Source organism: Eleutherodactylus coqui, chromosome 8 (genome assembly GCF_035609145.1).
Source record: "Eleutherodactylus coqui strain aEleCoq1 chromosome 8, aEleCoq1.hap1, whole genome shotgun sequence".
NCBI classification, from domain to species: Eukaryota; Metazoa; Chordata; class Amphibia; order Anura; family Eleutherodactylidae; genus Eleutherodactylus; species Eleutherodactylus coqui.
This window is the reverse complement of record NC_089844.1, coordinates 120,619,198-120,643,361: the sequence shown is the minus strand read 5'-3', so window position 1 is coordinate 120,643,361 and position 24,164 is coordinate 120,619,198. Positions and strand designations below refer to the sequence as shown.

Sequence of the window (24,164 nt, the reverse complement as noted above, 5' to 3'; positions counted from 1 at the left end):
GGAGTTGGGGTTTTTTTGGGGGGTTTTTTTTTTTTACTGCTTTGCAATCCCTTTTCAAAACTTTTGAACATGTATGACAGCTGTCCACTGATTTACTCCTGGGGGGTACAAATATTAATGGGGCAAGCGGGATGACTTGCTCAAAAGAGTATTCCCATCTCAACTTTTCATAGCGGACCATGGGAATCCACTGCCATAGCTACTGGCGCCCATGGAGAAAGCTGAGCGTTGTCTCTGTAGCTCTCTTTGAAGTGAATGGGATATACGGAAACGGCGCAGCATACTGTGGTTGGCACTGAGTTTCCCATCTCAGCCATGACAAGCCAAATGGGAATACCTCTTTAAGCCACATCTATGTCAACTCAATTACTATTGTTTTGAGGTTTTTTTGTTTTAGAGTCCCCTTTTGCCCGTAGTGGCTTCGGTTGCATGCCAAGCCCAACACTAGTGTACGGTTACATGAGCAGTCTCTACCACTTGGTGTCAGTCAAGCATCAACATTGAAGAAGTCCCACTTGGCTGTACACTAGTTTTGGACTTCCAATGTAATGGGGGACTTTACAGATGGAAAATGGGTTTTAGAGTTCAAATAAAAGCAGGACTGATGTAATAAGAGATGTAACTGTAAAGGTATTCAACCTGTTCCACGTGTCCTAAGATCTGACTGGGCCTCTTTAAAGCGGGGTCCAACGTCACAATCCTTTTCTTATTGATACAGTGCCCATAATGAAAAATCAAGTAACTTTTGCTAATACACTCAATTACAAATCTTAGTGGTGCTTTTGTCCACAGCTCCTATCCAGAACTGTGTGTTTCCATAGTTACAGACTAAAAACAACCTATGTAAAGTTATCCAGTAGTCCTTCTCTCTTATGCGCTTTGTCCTTTGTTACTTTTGTAGACACACCGATCCAGATAAAAGCCGTGGGCCTCAAATAATTCAACATTTTGTTTGAAACTATTTGCCAAGTTTCTCCTTTTATCACTTCGATGCATTAGGACCTCTAGCAGTTGTGTGACGGTTTCGGATAGAATGGAGTAAGTGATGTCCAAGCCAATAACTTGTCCTATTTCTTGCAGGTAAAGAAGGAGGCGGGAGAGAACGCCCCAGTATTAAGCGATGATGAGCTCGTGTCAATGTCTGTGCGGGAGCTAAACCAGCACCTCCGAGGTCTCTCAAAAGAGGATATCATCCGCCTAAAGCAGCGTAGGCGTACATTAAAAAACCGAGGTTACGCTGCCAGCTGTCGAGTAAAGCGCGTCACCCAAAAAGAGGAGCTAGAGAGACAGCGTGTGGAGTTGCAGCAAGAAGTGGATAAGTTGGCACGAGAGAACTCCAGCATGAAGCTTGAGTTGGATGCTCTACGGTCCAAATACGAAGCCCTCCAAACCTTCGCCCGCACAGTCGCCAGGGGTCCCATCACCCCGACCAAGGTCGCCACCACCAGTGTCATCACCATTGTGAAGTCTGCCGACTTATCATCGGCATCCATACCATTCTCGGCGGCATCCTAGTATCTAGAAAAGGAAAAAAGGTGGAGAGAACTAGCTGCCTGCTCTAAGAGGGACATTATGGGATTCACTTAATATTGTTTCTCGGTTCCTTTCCTGCCTATTGAGATGTTAGGCATTGCCTTTTATTCCATAGCCGGCCCCAACATGACGCATAGAGGTCACACCCAGGTTCATAGCACTATGGCCTTGTCGTAATTGTACCAGGGAATATGTCTCATTGCGTTGGATGAGGTTAATTATCTATAGGACTTTATGTTAAATTATGGATCTTCTCGGACCCCTCATAAACATCACCTTAGGAAAGTGACGAAGGCTTGGCCTATATATTTTTTATTTTTTTTCTATTTATTTCAAGACCTTCTGTTGGTTTTCTGGGTGACCAGAAACAAAAGCAGAATACGAATATCTAATTTATATATTTGCCGATGTCATGTCCTTGTGAGGATCGTGGTCAGCGCCTGTGGAGTTATTTCATTGAGAGGTGATTTGTGTTGCATGTCGTTCTCCAGTGGGATTTTTTTTTTCTTTTTTTTTTTTAAATGGCCTTTGTAATGAAACTCAGGATTTCCTTAAAATATTTCAATGTACTACGGTGGCATCTACGTGTTTAGAAGAATTCCCACCGTCACGAACCCTCCAGCTGGTGATGATGTAAAACCATGTAGAGCACCATTGCTCTACTCGGTTGTGTGTTTTTGTTTTTGTTTTTTTTTGTTTAGCAAGAGTAAACTGAATCCTCCTTAGGAGGATGGGAGGTATCCTTACAAAATAGCATATTGATTTGCTTGATTCACGCCAATACATTTGCGATCCACCTGCCATTGGTGAGGTAGATTTACTTATGGTCCGTTGTACTGTATTGACTGGCCGCTTCAGTTGTGATCCCCAATGAACTCCCCATATATTTTAGTGGAATCATCCGGAGACTCCAAATGGTATTAAAGTTTGTTATTGATGGTTAAGGCTAGGGCTACACTGTGACTTTAGTCAAGTGACATGAAGATCAAAATATCGCCCTTCGACATTTCATCTGATGATCGTCAATGGGGTTGTATTATGACCTAACATGACTGTGACCAAAGACTTGGAAACAATTTAAAGTTGTTGGCTTTTCGGTCACAAGTTGTATGCCACTTTGCCTCCTTGTACTGTAATGCACTTTCCCGCGAACTGTCTGCGATTTGACTCTTTTCGAACAGCCAACTTGCAGCTCTAAGACAGTTGCGCGACAGTACGGTGCAAACATTTTTGATCACGTGACTTTTCCTAGACTTGGCGTTGCATGACCAACATCGCTATGCAGCCCTAGCCTAAGGCCAAAGGCATACAAGCGTATTTTAAGTCTGTGCTGTCCGATTCGGCAGCGGACTAGACAGGGACCCATAGTCATATGCCAATTTACACTTCACATATATCTCATGGAGATAAAAACACAGCGTGCACCATATAGTGATCCGTTTTGCGGATGAGACTCTCCTATTAAAGTCAACAAGGATGCAAAAAAAAAAAAAAAAAGAAAGCGCTCATATGCTGTCCGTGATTGCATTGCTGAAAAATCAAGAGAATTTGGAAATTGGCCATTCAGTTTTTCAGTTTTTTTTGGTTTTTTTGTTTGTTTTTTTTGCAAATGTGAAAAATTGATGGCATACAAAGTTGAAAAAAGCTAAAAACACGGAGAGTCATTATTTTTGCGTACTCGCTATAGATGAGTTCTTATACACTCGTGTGCCTTTGGCCTTAAAGCAACATTCCAGGCAAAACTGAGGGGGCGGAGCATGACTAGTGTTAGAGTAATGCTCCGCCTCTTCTCCCCCGCCACCAGGCGTACCCAAGTATATGCATTTTGCCTAGAGTGCTCCTTTAATGGTGATGGGATTATATTGCAGCAGTTGAATGTTGTGATAATTGGTATTCTAGAGGGTGGGTAAACATGGCTACCGGAGCAGGTAAAGGCTGACTATAGAGGGAGATGTATTGTTGGACTCGGTAAGTGTTCTCTGTCGGATAAGCAGATGTTCTAAGTTTTGAAGGACCTGTATTGTGTTGTAGGTTGATGTTAGTAGTGTTTTGCTCCTTTTATTTGACCCTTTCTACAAGTATTGTATGGTTTAGAAGTGCTACCATTAACTTGTTTTATCCTGGACGTTTTCGACCAGCGTTATTGACAAATCTTCTTGACTATCTTGTTGAGGCTATCATGAAATAATTATTCTAGTTTTTCTGTTTGGCACTTAGTAGGTGTTTTTGTAGGAACATTTTTATGTACCTGGCTTGAATTGACCACTGCTGCATTGGCGGGGATGGAACTAGATGGTATCATTTTTAAAGTGACTCAGTTACATATTGGTAATTAGATAAAAATGTATATGTATGTAATAGACAGGTTATTGGACTGTACCATTTTTGGGGGAGGGGGTTCGGGTGGTTGGCAAGTTTTTTTGGAAATGGAAACCCTATGCAAATGACATAGGACGGCTATAAAGCGGATCATCAAAAGGGGTGGTGTTCATCCTATATTGATGCGTCAAAAATTGCATCTTGGGCCTACGGAGACCCGCTTACTGGATTGTTGTCGTCGTGATGTTCCTGTGTGTTGTGAACGGAGGTAAGGGCTTGTTGTCTGTGACCAAAGAGGATTTTCTAGAGGGTTAATGGACATAGATTTGTAAAGGAGGTGGCTGAAGGCTAATCCCGCCAGTGGTTCGGTCTACAAGAGCGTTATGAATTGTGTAGGTGCGTTTTATATATTTATATATTTTTTTGTATGATGCAATGATTAATAATCCACCATTAGATCTACTTCAGAACTTGCACATGCTAAGTGTTCCTGTTCACCTTGCTGCTCGTTAGTGACCGTTCATGTTGACTCCTGTGAAGCTGTTGTATTGGCCAAAAATTGGCAGTCGGCGTCCATGGTGAAAAAAAACACCCATGACCTCATTTTTCACTTTTTGCAGTCTCATTGATTCTCATAGTTTCCAAAGCACTTCTAGATGCATAGCTGCTATTTAAAAGTTTTTGTTTTTTGCGCAACTTAATGCAAAACTTCAGTCAAAATTGTGAAGTGTTAGATCAGCTATCACATAATGCGTTCCTAAAGTGGCCAGAATACCGTTCAGCCAACGGGGATTTCTCTCAATGCCCCATGCACGGTCGACTTGGCCAAGTATGCATGTGTTCTTAATAAGTAGAGGGGATAAGCTACTGCCAGACTCTTGACGGTAGCTCATCTCCCGTGAGAACAAAGGAACGGACATCTTAAAATTTGACATGTCTCATCCCGACTTTGGGGAAGAGTTGACCCAATCCCACACGCACTTTAGATGGTCTATTGGTCATGCCAAAATCGGTGGGTTCAGCTGACGTTTAATCTGGGGCACTTACTGTATTGACTCAGTATGGTTTCCACATTGCAACAGCTAGTGGCCGTTATCTCAAGGACACATATCTCAAGGACACATTTTCTTACACCATGCCTCAGACTCCATCCACCTTCCTTGTTCACTACAATCATTTTAAGTTATTTCAAAGGTACACAATGTCACGTCACGACTTGACTTATTTCCACTCCTAGCTGGATTATTTCTAAGATGATGTCGGCAAACTATGACATACTTTATAAAAAAATTTGGTTACTTCATAGATTTCCATTCCATAAACGTAATGTTATGTGATAGCTGAACATTTCCATTCACATTCATCTCCGTTAAGAGGATGGAAAAATGTGTTTGTACCGCCACCCGTGGGAAGGAAGTTTCAATGTTCGACCTTTTAACAGTCATCGATCACAACATGACTAAGAAGATAGGCCAAAAGTTGGAAAACAATCTATAGACAGCTGTTTCAAGCTGCTTGTTCCACATCAAAGGCCTGTTAAAAGGTGGCGTGACAAAGGCCTTTTTCAGTCTCCTTTTTTGCATATCTTTTTCCCAGGGAGCATTGCAACACTTAGAAGTCTTCATATGCCTTCTTGGCAGTCTCCACAAGCTGAAACAGTACCCCTCTTTATCTTCATTAGAGTGGCATCCAGTCATTGAGACTTTTTTTAGTTGCTGTCATTGGGCAATTTTGAATACCACATATCATACAATTTATTAATACAGCCAAACCCAATAAATTTTTTTTTATTTTTTTTTGTAAATGTATTATTTTTTTATTTTATTTAAAACTACGAGAACACTGTTGGTTTCTGAAGGTGTCCGAGTCATATCCATTACATATTCGGGCAAATTCCCTGGTTACTATCACAAGGCTTATAGTTTTCGAGTTGGACGATGGGATTTCAAAGATGGCCGAATTAAGTCATCTTTGTAACTGAAGATATATAAAAAAAAAACTCTTCCCTTCATCCGTCTAACGAGTCCTGGCTATTCAGGAACATGTGTTTATGTATCCGAGCCTGTCGTCCATAGCGATAGGATATATGGCCACGTGTGGTCCTCACATAGGTTTATTAATGATGTATTAAACAAAAGAACCCGGATACGGCAGCAGTCCGCTGCACAAAGGAGGTTTCTATTATGTTTTCAGGTTTATCTATTTATTTGACGTGTGCCAAATTTTATTTTTTTGGCTACGAAGTTGCTAGCCCGAAAAAAAAAGTGACTCCTCTCCTCCTGCCCTATAGGAGGCGGATAAGCTAAATGAGAAAAAGGGAGAACAGGGACCTGGGCGTCATTATGCTGTTGATACCATGGAAATGGTAGGTAATCCATATTGGATATCCATAAGGAACATATGGAAATATTTAAAGAGATTAAATGAAAAAAAATGTTTTATCATAGATTTTTTTTCTTAATGGAAAAAAATCTAAATTTTTTTTTTTTTTTTTTTGTTCCTCGTTTAGTAATGCAGTTCTTTATTGGAAGACGATGCAAACGTATATGGGTTACTGTGAAAATTTAATATTTTGGGGTGAGAGGAAAAAATAAAATCCTCCCTCTTGATCTCTATCAGCCAGCCAGATTTGACGTCAAGATCGCAAGTTATCAGGAAAAAAAAAAAACGACAAATTTGTACCCTTTTGCTACCTACAATAGCCTACAAGTGAACACTGGGGTTAGGCTCTTGTGGTGTGCCGGGGGTTAATGTTCCTCTAATTGTCTTTTTCTTTTTGCACAACTGTATTTCATCTAATGGGTTAATGTTTTATATGTAATTCTGTTCTGCAGATTTTATTTTTTTGTATTTCTTGTGTGTTTTTAATTAATTTCTCCCAATGTCCCCCAAAAACACTCCTCTTGTCCAAGAATTTCTCTGGAGGTATTTGTCTATTGAAATTGATTTAAAAGTGAACTTATTCTTCCCATGAACTGATTGTGAAGTTTGGATAGCCCCGCCCTCCCCCTTTTCTTCAAGTATGTGTTTTCTATTACAATTTCTTAATGTCGTCCTATACCAAGCTAAAGCCAGTTTTCCAGAACGTGTCGCTTATGTCATTGAGCTGCCAGTTCAAATTTAAAGGGGTTGTACAGAATTGGACAAGTATGACTGCTTTTATTCCTAAGAGGCGCCAAACCTGTCCACAGGTCATACGTGGTATTGCAGCTTGGTGTCATTCATTTTAAATGGAATGTATCATCTTTTTTAAACTAATGAAGAACAGATGGTAAAACATCAATTTTTCCAATCTATTGTTTCTTTCAAAATGCAGATATATTCCGTTTTGACAGGGAAGGCTATCTTGTCTTGAGCAACAGTTAACAGAATTTAGAAAGATGTTTTATAGTAAAACTTATGGGACATAAACAGAAGGGGAGGGAACCCATTGACTTCCATGGTAGAAGGTTGTGGACATGCTCTGTGATCTGTGTAAAGATTATTGTACAGGGAGGGGGAGGAGGTGAGCTGTGACCATCACCTATTGTGAATGGTGGATTCTGTATTATCTATATATGTGATACTCGTCATTGTAATCCTGCCTGTGATGAGGAGATGACTGCTGAGAAATGATCTCCGCAAAACAGGAGGTGTCAGACTGCTAGGTTTAGTGGCCAGTGTGAGAACTGCGGGATTTTAGGATTTTTTTATTTTTAATAGATTGTGACATTGAAAGTCTTTTAAAAAATGTTTAGCATCAAAAACTGATTTATACATAAAAATAGTTTCTGATGACACATTCCCTTTTTAAGTAGGTTGTCCCACTTCAAGCTGTTTTTTTGGTGCAGGAAGCACAAAGCTCCTTACACTGTGAAATGGCCGAGGTTTGTACTGCAGGCTGAGTCCCATTCTTTTACATAGGACTCAGCCTGCAGTACCGACACTTGCCACTGTTCCGTGTAAGGAGCTGTCTGCTTCCTGCAGCTAGAAGTGAGACAACCTCTTTAACGTAGCTGAGCTTCAATACCAGACACAACCCATGGCCAGTTGTGGAACTATTATTTGGAGGAAAGCAGCCATGTTTTAAGCTGTTACAAGATGGCAGTTGTTGGACTAGAGCATGTGGGAACCAGATCAAGCACCTCCAGTATTGATCCTTCATCTATTAATACCAGCTACACACAAAAAAAATGGTTGACTGCAAAACTTTTGTACTAGTTTTTGATTCGAGAGGGCCGTTGCATCCACAAAACCGCTCCCAAAGTGCCAGTAGGGAGGAGAGAACAAGCCACTCCTGTTAATTAAGAGGACATTTCCTGGTTCTTAGGACTCGGTGGCTACTGGAAAGTGGCACGTGACCACTGCTCAATCACATGGATGGCTGGAAATGCTCACGGGGGGAGGTGGTTATAGTTTTCACCTGCTGACTTGCTTTTGAAGGAGACCTTAGTGACCATAATGGTTCAGCTTTGACGGCGCACCCAACCGATTGATGCCGGCTGCGGAGACAGGTTCCCTATGAGAATGAATTGCACTTGCAGTATTAACCTACATCCAAGGTTGCCTTAATATACATGTACTTTTACTCACCTTTTCTTCACTTTCAATTGGTAAATGAGTACCTACAGGAATGCCGACTGTTGGGGGTGCGTTCGAAAAACAAGAAATGTCCAACATCCCACCTTCGTAACTCCTAACTAACCCTACATGTCGAATGAATCCACCTCTGTATTTGCAGACTCTGTAGTTGGCCTATGCTGTGGTTGAGCACCTCGGCCAACTCTTGTCTTCACCGTCTACTCAAGATGAGTTGTCAACCTTGTTGTGTAACACTGGTCCAGGGGATAACATGCTGCATCTTCTTCCGGGTTTTACCTTCTTTACCACATATATGTATCTGCAATGAAGCCTTCAGATGTCGTCACGTGCTAATAATATCTTCTACATGTTCTAATGTATCATGGCCTCTAGAGGTCCTGGCAGTGTATTCCTTCCACGCACACTTAGTTTCTTTTCTACATCCATATTTTACCAGTCGGACAGCAGTGGGACTTCCTTCTAGTACGCGTATTTCAATGAAAGATTGTCAAAACAGGTCGGAAAGCCACTAACCGACTGGTACTCTGTATAACTTCATGGACTGATATACCACCCCCACCCCCACCCCCCGACTACTAAATGGTGCATTTGCCTTAATCTCTTAAGCATCTAATTTAACCAACATAACCCAATCGCTGTTTCAGTGTAGTAGCTGTTATCAGTCAAAGCTAAGATGCCGCTGTGAGTGTTTTTGGGGTTTATCTGGTTACGTCAGTGGAGGCGCCTCTATATGGCATGGCGTCTCCATAATCGAAACGCCACTATTAATGTGTATCGCACCTTGTCCGTGCCGCGTCTGTGATTTTAAATAACATGCTCACAAGTCATGACCAGAGAACTCTATGTTTAGAACATAATTTAAAAAAAAAAAAATTTTTTTTTTCTAATGGATAAAAAAAAAAAAATTCCCTGAACAAATGTTAAAAAGTATGTACTTTATTTTGAAGTGAACAGTGATTGTATGGTGGAAGAGCATTTACAATGTTATATTGCACATGTTTGTACGAGTGAAAGCACCTGTCTTATCGCTTCCCTCACCATTCACCAGAATATAAAAAGTTATCCTCCATCTTTTTTTTTTTTTTTCCTTTATATCTGGAGCTGTTAAATTCTAGAACCTCAGCTTGGATGTACGCGCAAACTCACAGTCCATTATTCTACCCATACCTCTTTTATTATTTTATATGCTGTTTTTACAAAATGTGTTTTTGTTTTTTTATTTTCTTTTTTATCGTCATATCAACTTTTTTCTTTTTTATTTTTTTCTGGGTCTTTAGGTTTAAAGACACAACCACAAGGGCAGTCAAATTGCTTTTATGTCCATAACAATAGAGATCATTTGTAGAGTTCATTGCCTCCTGATTCGTCTCTGTGGTTTTTATTCAGTAGGCTAATTTCAATATTTATTTTTTATTTTTTTTTTCCTGTGCTGCTTTTTTATACATATATAAATATAAAAAAAATTAAAAAATAAATTATTGGGATATATCCAAGTAATTGTGGATTTATGTTTGTATGTCAAGACCGTAATCCTGTGTACTGTACGTGTGCACCAATTTCTCCTTATCTGACAGCCACAAAGTAATTTATTGCTGTATATAATACTGCTGTGACTGGTTTTGTACCTTTCCAATAAAGAGTTCTCATTGAAAGAGCTGCGACTGTATGTGGGTTGTGTTACACTGTTACAGAAGTGTGATCTCAAAAGGGGTAGTCCAGCTTTTGAACTTTATTGATCTATCCTCAGGTGCGAAAAGGATCTGCATGTCGGGCGCAAAAACATTTTAATTCCTCCATCGAATGTGCAAAATTTCGACCATAGTGGTGGTTGTCCCAGCAGTAAGACTCCCGCTGATGCAACGGACTGGAGACGACTCATTGACTTCCATGGCATAGTGTTGTAGGCCTTGCTTTGACTTGTGCAGGGAGGGGAGGAGGGGAGCTGTGACCACCTCTCATTGTGTATGAGAGAGTGATCTGTTAAGTTTTCTCTGCAGAGCATGACGTATCAGCCGATTACAAGCTCAGAGGTCAAGCTGAAACTGCTAGATATTAGCATTTCTCAAAAATATATATTCATAGTTATATTGAAAAAAAACAAGTTTTAATTAATTTTTAACATAAAAATTTGATTTAAACCTACAGGGGTCATTCCCTGCTGACTAGAGATGAGCGAGCATGCTCGTCCGAGCATTAGCATACTCGAAAGTACTCGAGCGAGCACCATGCGGTGCTCGAGAAAATTTCACCCTCTCCTCCCCACCTGTTTAGTGGCTTTTTTAGCCAATGAACATGCAGGGAAGGCTTTGGCACCTCCTGCTATGACATGCCAACCCTGTGCACGTCTATCGCAGTGAATGCCTGGCCGGATCAGGTGACCTAGGATCATAAAAACTCTGGTCACCTGATGCTCTGCTCACATGGAGGTTGGATTAGCTGAGGGACAGAGCTGCTGTGAATGAGGGAGAGCGTTAGTGTAGGTTAGAAGGAGCGTCTAGGCAGGGATCTATCTTAAAAGAACCCAACAGTCCTTTTTAGGACTACAACTCCACTTTTGTGCATCATCAGTTTGGCTGCCTGGGATCAGTAGTGCGCACAAAGCATTCACAAGCATCGCGACTGTATACTGCATACTGTTACCGGTTTTATACAGAATACGGCTACTGGTGTACAGACTATATAGAAACTAAAAAACTAATTTTTCATTTTTTTATGTTTTTGGCTGAAAGCATTTGCATAAGTCCAAGTGTGTGTCCTCTCGATCCGCACTATATAACAAGACCTGTACACATTTTACACTGTCTATTTTTGGCTTAAAGCGTACGCAAAATACCTCGTAGCTTGCGTAGCATTTTGACGCAGTGCATTATACAACATGATCAACACTAGGGGTAAGGGTCGTCCATGGACATGGGCATCCAAATGAGGGTGTGGGCAGAGGCCGAGGTCCTGGGTGGGCTGAAACAGTGCCCGCTGCTGAGGGAGAAGTAGAACGCCACGTATTTACGCTCCCTAGCTTCATCTCACAGTTTGCAGGTCCGCGTGGTACACCATTATTAAAACCACAACAGTGCGATCAGGTGATGAAGTGGATAGCAGATAACACGTCGAGTAATTTATCCACCACCCAGTCTTCCACGCAGTCCACTTATGCTAGCCACGGGACTGGACCTGTGAATCCTCACGCTGATCCTCCTTCCTCGCAGCCTGGTCACTCCAGGAAAAGGAGAGATTCACAACAGGCATACTCAGAGGAACTGTTCTCCCTTCACTGAGTCGCAAACAACGGTTCATGAGCCACCTGAGGAGTTTGTCATGACCGAGGCCCAAAATTTAGACCTTTCACAGTCTCAGGGTGGTGAGGGTGGGGACTTCCAAGTAGTGTCTCAAGAGGTTGATGATGATGATGATGATGATGTTGATGATTGACGAGACACCCTTTCTCCTGCACGGTCCTCCACCAATGTGTCCCAGTGCAGCGTTCAGCTGTCGCTAACACAAACATTAGAGCGCAAGCGCAAATATGCAGCCACCCACCCACATGCACAATTGCTAAACGTGCATATCTCTAAACTGCTGAACCTGGAGATGCTGCCATATAGGCTGGTAGAAACTAAGGCTTTCCGCAACCTCATGGTGGTGGCCGTCCCTCGCTACTCGGCCCCCAGTCGCCACTATTTTTCCCGGTGTGTCATCCCTGCTGTACACCAGCACGTGTCACGGAATATCAACCGTACCCTCACCAACGCGGTTACTGGAAAGGTCCACTTAACCACCGACATGTGGACAAGTGCTGGCGAGCAGGGACACTACATCTCCCTGACGGCACATTGGGTAACCTGCTGGAGGATGGGACCCAATCTGACCCTGGGTCTGCTCACATGCTACCCACACCAAGGATTGCGGGTACTACCTCGGTCATTTTTTTCTCCGGCCTATTATATCACCTCCTCCAACCCCCCCCCCCCCCCCCCTTCCTCCACCTCTCAATTACCATCTGTGAGCACGTCGCCTTCAGTCAGTAGCTTGAGGCGCTGCAGCACTGCCGTGGGGGAAGCGTCAACAGGCTGTGCTGAAACTCCTGAGCTTAGGTGACAAGAGGCACACCGCCCTGGAGCTGTTACAGGGTTTGGCGGCGCAGACAGATCTGTGGCTTTCGCCGCTGAACCTCCAACCAGCCATGATCGTGTGTGACAATGGGCGTAACCTGGTGGTGGCTCTGCAGCTTGGCAGAGTAACACGTGCCATGCCTGGCAGAGTAACACGTGCCATGCCTGGCCTACGTGTTCAATCTGGTGGTTCAGCGCTTTCTTAAAAACTACCCCAATTTGTCTGAGCTGCTCAGCAAGGTGCGTCACGTGTGCGCACATTTCAGAAAGTCCACCACAGATGCTGCCACCCTCAGGACACTGTAACAGTGTTTCCAGCTGCCAGTTCACCGGCTGTTGTGTGACGTACCCACACGCTGGAATTCAACTTTGCACATGTTGGCCAGGGTTTATGAGCAGCGTATAGCCATTGTTGAATACCAGCTGCAACATGCCTGTCGGAGTGGTAGTCAGCCTCCAGACTTCTTCACAGAGGAGTGGACATGGATGTCTGACATCTGTCAGGTGTTAGGAAACTTTGAGGAGTCATCACAAATGGTGAGCGGCAATGCCGCCATTATCAGCGTAACCATCCCACTGCTTTGCCTGCTGAGAAGGTTGCTGCTAAGCATTAAGGCTGATGCTTTGCAGATAGAACAGGAGATGGGGGATGACAATACATCGCTTGATAGTCAGACCACCCTCAGGTCTGTTTCTCAGCGCGTATTGAAGGAGGAGGGGGAAGAGACTGCTGCCCACACTGCAGATGGTACCCATGCTACTTCCTTCACATCTATTCAGTGTGTATAGGCTGAAGAGGAGGAGGAGACTGAGAGGCATCTTCCTAGGGAGGACAGCGATGTGTTGCGTACTGGGACTCTGGCACACGTAGCTGACTTCATGTTAAACTGCCTTTCCCGTGATCCTCGCTTTAGGCGCATTCTGGCCAACATGGATTACTGGGTGTTCACCCTTCTCGACCCACGGTAAAAGGAGAACCTTTCCACTCTCATTCTCGAAGAGGAAAGGAGTATGAGAGTGATGCAATACCACAAGGCCCTGGTGGAAAAGCTGATGCTAAAGTTCCCATTTGACAATGCTAGCAGTAGAGGACGTAGTTCATTGGGCCAAGTAGCAGGGGAGACGTGAGGAACAGGCAGCATGTCCAGCGTAGGCAGGGGACCACTCTCCAAGGCCTTTGCAGTTTTATGGCTCCCCAGCCAGACTGTGTCACCACTCCCCAGTCTAGTCTGAGTAGGAGGGAACAGTGTAAAAAGATGGTGAGGGAGTACTATAGACCACCAAAAGTAATAGAAGAAACTGAAAACTTACTATTAAGGCACATAGAAGAGGTGTAAAACCGAAATGAAGTAATTATCATGGGGGACTTTAATTACCCAGGTATAACATGGGAGAACGAAATCTGTAAATCACATAGGGGTGATAAGTTCTTGAGAGTAATTGAAGATAATTACCTGAACCAACTGGTGCAGGAACCAACGAGAGGGAGGGCCATTCTGGACCTAGTACTAACTAACAAACCAGAACGGATAAAGGGGGTATAGGTTGAGAGCCACTTGGGGAGCAGTGACCACAATATAATCAATTTCCAGCTGTCAATCAATAGGAAGCCTTATCAGGGAGCGACAAAGAAATTAAACTTTAGTAAAGCAAAATTTGATCAGCTTAGAACTACTATCGGTAACATTAATTGGGACAACATCCTCAAAAATATCAGTACAGAGGAGAAATGGGAAAAGTTTAAAAGGATCCTAATCACCTCATGTGAGCAGTTCATTCCCTTTAAAAATAAAAGAAACTCAACCAAAAGGAAACCAATGTGGCTCGACAAGACTGTAAGGGAGGCAATTAACGATAAAAAGAAAGCGTTCAAACTACTAAAGTAACAAGGCAGCGAAGAAGCGCTAAAATCGTACAGGGAAAAAAAGCAAAATATGCAAAGATAGGATCAAAACTGCCAAGGAGGGGGCAGAAAGACTGATCGCCAAAGAGAGCAAAAACAACCCAAAGCTATTTTTCAACTATATTAACAGCAAAAGGATTTGCAGGGAGAGCACTGGCCCTTTAAAAAATAATGCAGGAGAGGTCATTGAAGATGATGGAGGAAAGGCAAATCTACTAAACAGTTTCTTCTCAAGTGTATTCACAAACGAAAAGGAAATGCCACACGAGATGCAGGGGAATAAAATGAACCCATCACAAAATATCTCATACCTAACGCAGGAGGGGTGCGGATTGCGGAAGCGACTAAAGAAGACTAAAATCGATAAATCGCCGGGCCCAGATGGCTTACACCCAAGGATACTATGGGAACTAAGTGACGAGATAGCTAGGCCGCTATATCTAATATTTCTAGACACTATCAAGACCGGCATAGTACCATTGGATTGGCGCATTGCCAACGTGGTTCCAATTTACAAAAAGGGGAGCAAAAGTGAGCCTGGTAACTACAGGCCAGTAAGTCTCACTTCAGTAACGGGAAAAAATTTTGAGGGGATTCTGAGAGACGCCATCGATGAGTACCTCAAGGAGATTAAGGGAATAACTCCTCACCAGCATGGATTCATGAAGGGTCACTCATGTCAGACAAATCTGATCAGTTTCTACGACGAAGTAAGCTCTAGGTTGGACCTGGGAGAGTCTATTGATCTCGTATATCTGGACTTCTCTAAAGCATTTGACACCGTGCCACATAATAGGCTAATATACAAAAATGAGGCAGCTAGGATTAGGTGAAAACGTGTGTAAGTGGGTAAAAAATTAGCTCAGTGATAGAAAGCAGAGGGTGGTAATAAATGGTTCGTACTTGGATTGGACCACAGTCGCTAGCAGGGTGCCACAAGGTTCAGTATTAGGCCCCACTCTGTTCAATATATTTATCAACGATCTGATAGAGGGGCTGCACAGCAAAATATCAATATTTGCAGATGACACAAAATTATACAATATAATTAATGCAACGGAGGACAATGTGCGGCTACAAACGGACCTAGATACGCTGGGGGCTTGGGCAGAAAAATGGCAAATGAAGTTCAATGTTGATAAATGTAAGGTTATGTACATGGGCAGGAGAAACGGATGTCACCAATATTCAATTAATGGAGTACCGCTAGGAAAAAGTGATATGGAAAAGGACCTGGGGGTATTAGTGGATAGTAGACTAAACTGGAGTAATCAATGCCAGTCAGCTGCTGCAAAGGCAAATAAAGTTTTGGGGTGCATTAAAAGAGGTATAGGGGCGAAGGACGAGAACATTATCCTTCCATTATATAAGGCACTAGTCAGGCCTCACATGGAATAGTGTGTACAGTTCTGGTCACCGGTGCTCAGGAAAGATGTTACAGTACTGGAGGGGGTTCAAAGAAGAGCAACTAAACTAATACATGGAATGAAGGGACTGGAATACCCAGTGAGGCTATCCAAACTGGGATTATTTACTCTAGAAAAAAGACGGCTAAGGGGTGATCAAATAATCATGTATAAATACATGAGGGGACAATACAAGAATCTCTCCCATGATCTGTTTACACCCAGGACCGCGATGGTAACAAGAGGGCACTCGTTGAATTTAGAGGAAAGCAGGTTTCATCACCAACATAGAAAGGGGTTCTTTACTGTAAGAGCAGTTAGACTGTGGAATTCTCTGCCGGAGGAAGTGGTGATGGCAAAATCCATAGAGGAGTTTAAAAGGGGACTAGATGTCTTTCTGGAGAGGAAGGATATTATAGGTTATAAATCTTAGGTTAATTGTTAATCCGGGTTACAGGTAGGTAGGAAATTTTAGGGGTTGATCCAGGGAACAGTCTGATTGCCATTAGGGAGTCGGGAAGGAAATTTTTTCCCCAAAAGGGCTATTTGGCTTCTGCTCTTGGGGTTTTTTGCCTTCCTCTGGATCAACACAGGAGCATAGACAGGCTGGACTAGATGGACATTGTCTTCATTCACCCTAACGAACTATGTTACTATGTTACATAGCCTACCGTACCAACGTCCTTCGTGATCCCTCTGCTCCGTACAACTATTGGGTGTCAAAACTGGACACGTGGCCCGAACTTGCACTGTACGCCTAGGAGGTGCTGGCCTGCCCTGCCGCTAGCGTGTTATCAGAGAGGGTGTTTAGTGGTGCTGGGGGGATTATCACGGATAAGCGTACTCACCTGTCAACTAACAGCGCCGACATGCTTACACTTATTAAGATGAACAAAGCCTGGATTTCACCAGACTTTTCCACCGTTGGAAAGCAGCTTAACATAAAATATCTTTAAGCTGGAACTGGAGAACCATGTACCCTCTATCACCCCAAAAAGGGTAGAAGTAGCTTTGTCTATCCTTCTCTGATCTTCTTCCTCCTCCTCCTCCTAAACCAGTATGTCCACACGCTGAACAGCCAATTCTTAAGAGGGCCAAAAGGCTCTGTAAATACTTTTTTTTCGAAGGGCTGCCTCCAGGTTCTCTCCCCCAATTTTGAAGAGGTTCACTACTAGAGTTCAGCTGGTTCCAGCTTCATACGCCCACAGTGTCCACAAATGTATCCCAGCACAGTGTCCAGCTATGACAGAATAAATTGTCCTGGTTTGGCCACTCTAATATCTTCATAGTACATGCTGTCTTTCCCTGGGGCACTGGTTAAAAAGCTCCTCGGGGAGAGGCAGAGGCTGGGACAGGCGGTACCTTGCCTGTTGGTGGACCGCCACCTGGATCCTATTAAGCAAGTACGAGCTCTATGTTAAAAAAAATATTTCAGGGGTTTACCTGCACTCTGAGTAAACAAATCTTTCATGGGTACACCTATACGCTTGGTACACAAATCTTTCAGGGGTTCGTCTATACTCTTGGTAAACAAATCTTTCAGGGGTACACCTATACGCTTGGTACACAAATCTTTCAGGGGTTCACCTATACTCTTGGTAAACAAATACCCTGCACTCTCGCTCAAAAAATCTTTTAGGTTCTCACCGGCAATCTTAGTAAAAAAAAAAAATTTCTTTTTAAAATTGGTTGTTTTCTTCATTAAAAATGTAGAAGTACTGGCCTCTGAGTTAGGGGGCTATGCTGGCATTTGTGGCTAATGAAATGCTGCGACGGAGGTGGCATGGGATGGCACTTACAATCATACATTAATTTGTCTGCGATTTGTCAGCTATGAAGCACAATTTTAAAACGGTCACACGGCATACGGAAACGTATCCCAGCGCGGTGTCCATCTTTGGCCACTAATTTCTTTACAGTTCATAATGTTTTTTACTGGGGCACTGGTTAACAATCCCCAAGGGGAGAGACAGGGGCTGGGACAGGCGGTAGCTTGCCTGTCGGTGGACTGCCACCTGAATCCCATTAAGCAAGTACGAGCTGTCGCTCAAAAAATCTTTCAGGTTTTTACCTACACTCTTGGTAAACAAATCTTTTAGGGTTTCACCTGCACTCTTGGTAAAAAAATCTTTCAGGGGTTCAACTACACTCTTAATAAACAAATCTTTTAAGGGTTCACCTATACTCTTGGTAAATAAATCTTTCAGGGGTTCACCTGCACTCTGGGTAAAAAAATCTTTTGTTTTAGAATGGGTTGTTGAATTGTGGAGATGTGTAGAAGTACTGGCATCCGAGTCCCCTTTATACCGACGTTTGTGGCTCGTGAAAGTTTGTGACGGAGGTGGCACGGGATTGGAATTAATATCATACGTTAATTTATCGGCAATTCTCATCAGCATTATGGGCTATCTCCCACAATTTCAAAGAGGGTCGCTGCCAGGCCCTGCCAACCTTCTGCAGTGTGTGTCTCCTGTGCCTCCTCATCCAATACGCACTTATAAATAGACATGAGGGTGGTGTGGATATCAAGCGACCGTGTGACATGAGGACAGCTGAATGCTGCGCTGGGAAAATTTCAGTACGTTGTGGCCTACTGAGTAGGCGAAGGGGTGCGCCTTACCCCGTCTGGGATGGGGACAGCTGGACGCTGTGCTGGGAAAAATTTCAGTATGCTGTGGACGCAGGCTCGTACCTGTGTCCTGCGGGGGATTGGACAGCAATGCCAGCATGTAACACAGGAGAAGAGGCAGTGGTGTCACCCGCAGGCGGTGATTTGCCTTCGTTCCACCTAGTGTGGTGCTTAGCTAAGATGTGCCAGCGCGTGTGCCTTAATGATTATGGTTTGGCCCAACTAAATTGTTAGGGGGGTGACCGCTAGGCTGTTGCCCACAATTTGGCTTAATAGTGCAACCTGCGAGGCTCAGATGCACCCAAGCATGCTATCCCTTCTGTTCCCTATCCATTTCTGTGGTGTTTCCATCACTTTCTGATGTTTTCAGGTAAATCACACACCCTCCCCTATGCAGAGCATGGGTCACCATGAAAAATGCTCGAGCCTCCCATTGACTTCAATGGGATTCGTTACTCGAAGCGAGCTCTCGAGCATTACAGAAAGCTTGGCTTGAGTAATGAGCACCCGAGCATTTTGGTGCTCGCTCATCTCTACTGCTGACTAGAGATGAGCGAGCGTACTCGGAAAAGCACTACTCGCTCGAGTAATTTGCTTTTTCCGAGTATCGCTGTGCTCGTCCCTGAAGATTCGGGTGCCGCTGCGGCTGACAGGTGAGTCGCAGCGGGGAGCAGGGGAGAGCGGGCGGGAGAGAGGGGGAGAAAGATCTCCCCTCCGTTCCTCCCCGTTCTCCCCTGCAGCTCCCCGCTCCGTGCCGGCACCCGAATCTTTAGGGACGAGCACAGCGATACTCGGATAAAGCAAATTACTCGAGCGAGTAGTGCTTTTCCGAGTACGCTCGCTCATCCCTACTGCTGACATATCCCGTTGCCTGAGTAATACTCGAATTGGGGGTCGTAACACATAGCGGTATTTTAATATATTCCTTCGTAGTGGAATCCATCTTGGACTAGATGTAACTAGCCCCAATGTTTTTGCTGGGTCTAGTCATCCATACAAATTTACGTGTCAGCCATAGCTGCTGTTAATTGCACCAACAGGTCCAGTACAATGATGAACTGCATACATGTATGGCGATTCCCACATGGGTGACGTCTTTTTAATGTGTCTGTGCACCCATAGCCATTTTCTGTCTGTTGCTGCATTTGCTGAATCAGCCAATTTGGCTTCTCAGGTTGCAATGTGTTGCATTTAATAGATTGTGAAATCCTCTGTATCTCTGCTACTGGTGAAAGGCGATACCCATGGAAGATGTTAGATGTACTATGCTTGCTTACATTAGGAAAACTGATATATACAATGATTACCAGCATTGACCTGTAAACAACAAACCGGGTGACATCAAAGGGGAACTGTTTGATTTAGGGCTCCTGCACACTTACGTTTTTTTCACGCAATATCGCTGCTTTTTTCACGCGATTGTCAATGGGACTTTCTAATGTTAAAAACGCACCAACTTGCAAAGCGTTTTTAACATTAGAAAGTCCCATTGACAATCGTGTGAAAAAAAGGCAGCGATATTGTGTGAAAAAAAACGCAAGTGTGCAGGAGCCCAAATACGGACAATCTATAAAAATATATGGAGTTTGTCCAAGAAAACAAAATCCCGCCCCTAGAAGGAGTTGTCGCTGTGCAGTAACATCTCAAGCAGAGCTCACACGGGCGCATGTTTACCGCATATTACACACTCTGTGTACGGCTGTGTGATACGTGGTAACTAGAGATGAGCGAGTATCCCCCCGCACGTCTCTAAAGATTCGGGGGGCGGAGAACGGCGGGGGAGAGCGGGTGGGAACGGAGGGGAGATCTCTCTCTCCCTCCCCGCTCCCCGCCGCAACTCACCTGTCACCTGCGCCGGCCCCCGAATCTTTAGAGACGAGCGGGGAGATACTCGGCTAAGGCACTACTCGCTCGAGTAATGTGCCTTAGCGAGTATACTCGCTCATCTCTAGTGGTAACTTAACATGCTATCGATTACACTGTTTTATGCAATTCTAATCACCTTAGCGTGTTGGAATTGCATAATACATGAGTGCAAATAAAAACGTGGCATGTTCTATTTGCAGCGCATATACGCGAGATAGAGCCCTTTGTTCTCTCTGGGCATGTATATACACAATGGCGCAGGGAATACAAAAAAATACAGGTGTACTGCTCCTCACAGCATGCAGGACTATGCTGTCAGGCGTGTTGCAATTTCGCCACCATACGCGGCAGTGTATGCTTACGAGCATGTGAGCCTGAACTTGGGCAGTATGCAAATGATTAGAGTTGTGGGGTGAGTAGATGAACGGTCTTGTCACTCAAAGCCTTAAAGGGGTTCTGTCAGTAAAAAAAAAAAAAAAATGTATACTCACCTGCATCCTGCCCTGCATTTCTGTAGAGTGTAACCTGTAAAAAAAAGAGTGAAGACAAAATAACTAACTCACCTAATCCCATTGTTGTTCTTCCCTCTGCTGTTTAGGTGCCGCGTGAGGGGTCATCTTCTAGCGGCTCCTGCGCGCGCATGTTTGCTCCTGCCATCCTGGCCGCATCTAACCTTTGCCGTCCACGAATGGCAGAGGTTAGAAGCGGCCAGGCCAATCAGTTGGCGACGCGTCACTTGTGGCGCGCCGACCACTGACCCGGGCGGCAGTAATTGCCACCCAGCATGGTCGGAGCAGGGGCGGAAGCTGGAAGTTTGCTAGCTTCTACCCTGCGATCGGACAGCTGCCATTGGGAAAGAAGAGGAGCAGTAGCCTCCCGGTGACCGACCCCGTATGGCATAGGTGAGTATGTTTTTTTTTTCTTTGACAGAACCCCTTTAAGTGTTCAACCCTAGGCCTGTAAAAAAAGCTACTTGCGTGTAGTGGCCTTCATCACCCCCAGTATCACATCTTGCATCCAAGCTGGAGGCTGTAAAACAGGGTATTAGAGCCTCCATGCCCGCCTGTGTCACATCGTGTATCCAAGTTAGAGGGGGGTACAACAGGGTACTAAAGCCTCCATGCCTGCCCGTATCACATCTTGTATCCAAGCTAGAGCCTCCATGCCTGACCGTATCGCATCTTGTATCCAAGCTAAAGGTGGTACAACAGGGTACTAGAACCTCCATGCCAATCCATATTACATCTTATATCAAAGCTAGATGTGGTACAACAGTAAACTAGAGCCTCCATGCCCACCTGTATCACATCTTGTATCCAAGCTAGAGGCAACACAACAGGGTACTAGAGCCTCTATGCCCATCCATATCACATCTTGTATCCAAGCTAGAGTTGGTAAAATAGGGTACTAGAGTATCCATACCTCCCCATATCACATCTTGTATCCAAGCTAGAGGCAATACAACAGGGTACTAGAGCCTCGATGCCCATCCATATCACATCTTGCATTCAAGCTAGAGGTGGTTCAACAGGGTACTAGAGCTTCCATGCCCCCGAGTATCACATCTTGTATCAAAGCTAGAGGCTGTACAGCTGGATGTTAATGCCTTCATGCCTGCCCATGTCACATCTTGTAACCAAGCTACAGGCAGCCCAACAAGCTACTAAAGCCTCCATGCCCCCCAGTATAACATCTTGTATCCAAGCTACAGGCAGTACAACAGGGTACTAGAGCCTACATGCATCCCCATATCACATCTTGCATCCAAGCTGGAGGCTGTACAACAGGGTACTAGAGCCTCCATGCCTGCCTGTGTCACATCTTGTATCCAAGTTAGAGGCGGTACAACAGGGTGTTATAGCATCCATGCTCGTCCGTATCACATCTTGTATCCAAGCTAGAGGTGGAACAACTGAGTACTAGAGTCTCCATGCCTGCCCGTATCACATCTTGTATCCAAGCTAGAAGCAGTACAACAGTGTTCTAGAGCCTCCATGCCTCCCGTATCACATCTTGTATCCAAGTTAGAGGCAGTACAACAGGGTACTAGAGCCTCCATGTTTGCCCATATCACATCTTATATCCAAGCTAGAGCCTCCATGGCCGCCCATATCACATGTTGTATCCAAGCTAGAGCCAGTACAACAGGGTACTAGAGCCTTCCTGCCCGCCTGTATCACATCTGGTATCCAAGCTAGAGGCGGTACAACAGGGTAGTAGAGCCTCCATGCCTGTGCATATCACACCTTACATCCAATCTAGATGCAGTACAACAGGGTACTAGAGCCTCTATGCCTGTCTGTATCACATCTTGTATCCAAGCTAGAGGCAGTACAACAGGGTACTAGAGCCTCCATGCCCGCCCGTATCACATCTTGTATCCAAGCTAGAGGCGGTACAACAGGGTACTAGAGCCTCCATGCCCCCCATATCACATCTTGTATCCAAACTAGAGGTGGTACAATAGGGTACTAGAGTATCCATACCTCCCCATATCACATCTTGCATGTATGCTTGCGGCGGTACAACAGGGTACTAGAGCCTCCATGCTCGGCCGTATCACATCTTGTATCCAAGTTAGAGGCGGTACAACAGGATACTAGAGCCTCTATGCCTGCCCGTATCACATCTTGTATTCAAGCTAGAGCCTCTATGCCCACCTGTGTCAAATCATGTATCTAAGTTAGAGGCGGTACAACAGGGTACTAGAGCCTCCATACCCACCCGTATCACATCTTGTATCCAAGCTAGAGGTGGTACAACAGGGTACTAGAGCCTCCTTTCAAGTGCTCAGTTTTCATATAGTATCCTTTTGCTCTGATATTGTACTTACTTGTAGCACCAGTACATTCACGCATAATAAATTTCATTTGTTTCTGACAACTTCTTCAAGGTGCTTTTGTTTCTTTTGACAATGAGCCTATAAGTGAGCTTAGTATTATTATCTTGATTTGTTTCTTTCTGTCTGAAACTCCTGGCCTCTTTTTCCTCAGATGGTTGTGTGATCTCAATTTTGACTAGCTCATATTTATTGGGGTTATGTGTTCAGTTTCTAGCCAGCTTCTTAGTTTGTGTGATTCTTATACATGAACCCTACCACAGAAACTGCCTACACGGGAATACAGCTGTCACACAGTTAAAATGGAGGAGATCACAGCTCAATCTCTGTGGGTTATAGATTATTTAGGTGAATACAGAAAGTAGTGATAAACTGCCCCACCCCCTGCCATAAGACAGAATGGTATAGCCTCTAGCTGAGATTTGTCTGAAAGTAAAAATCTTACTCTCAAGATAGTGCCTGATAAGCATAACACGGGAGGCTGCACTGCAGGGAAGTGGCTGGGATATACAGAGGAGGCCTCCAGAATGTGAGGGGGCAGGGATAGAAAAATGTGTGCTAGAATAGCCCTTTAATAAGGGACTGGAGCAGTTGAGCACTCATTTTTTAACTTTTCCCAATATTTATAATAACCATCTACAGCCTCCCACTTCCAAGAGTATATTTTGTTACTGGACAACATTGCAGCCATAGCTCTAAGTGTGTCGAAGTAACAGGGCAGTTCTTACCAGAATTCTGCCATGGGGATCCAGCGCCGGTGCCCCACTATCCTCTCGGTAATGTGGCAGATGACGTCACCGGAAGTCACCTGCCTGCTGCAGCGTCTCCATTCGGGACTCCTGGCATCATGGCGCCTAGGATGCACGCGGAGATGCCAGGATAATGGGTGGTGATGCTGCAGTCACAACAATCACCAGTAGGACGGCAGTAGAGGACAGTTTATTTTGAGACACTTCAAAGCTATTGCTGCAATGTTGTC

The 24,164-nt window shown here is 44.2% G+C and overlaps 1 protein-coding gene across 2 annotated transcripts in view; it reads left to right on the top strand.

Annotated features, from left to right (window-relative positions):
* The window catches only part of MAFK (MAF bZIP transcription factor K), a 32,746-nt gene extending 22,659 nt beyond the window's left edge, over positions 1-10,087 (top strand). For both annotated transcript variants that reach the window (XM_066576320.1, XM_066576321.1), the window contains exon 3: positions 1,081-10,087. In XM_066576320.1, coding sequence (XP_066432417.1) covers positions 1,081-1,515 — 435 coding nt within the window. In that variant the 3' untranslated portion in view covers positions 1,516-10,087. The remainder of the gene's footprint in view (positions 1-1,080) is intronic.
* The last annotated feature ends 14,077 nt before the right edge of the window (positions 10,088-24,164 follow it).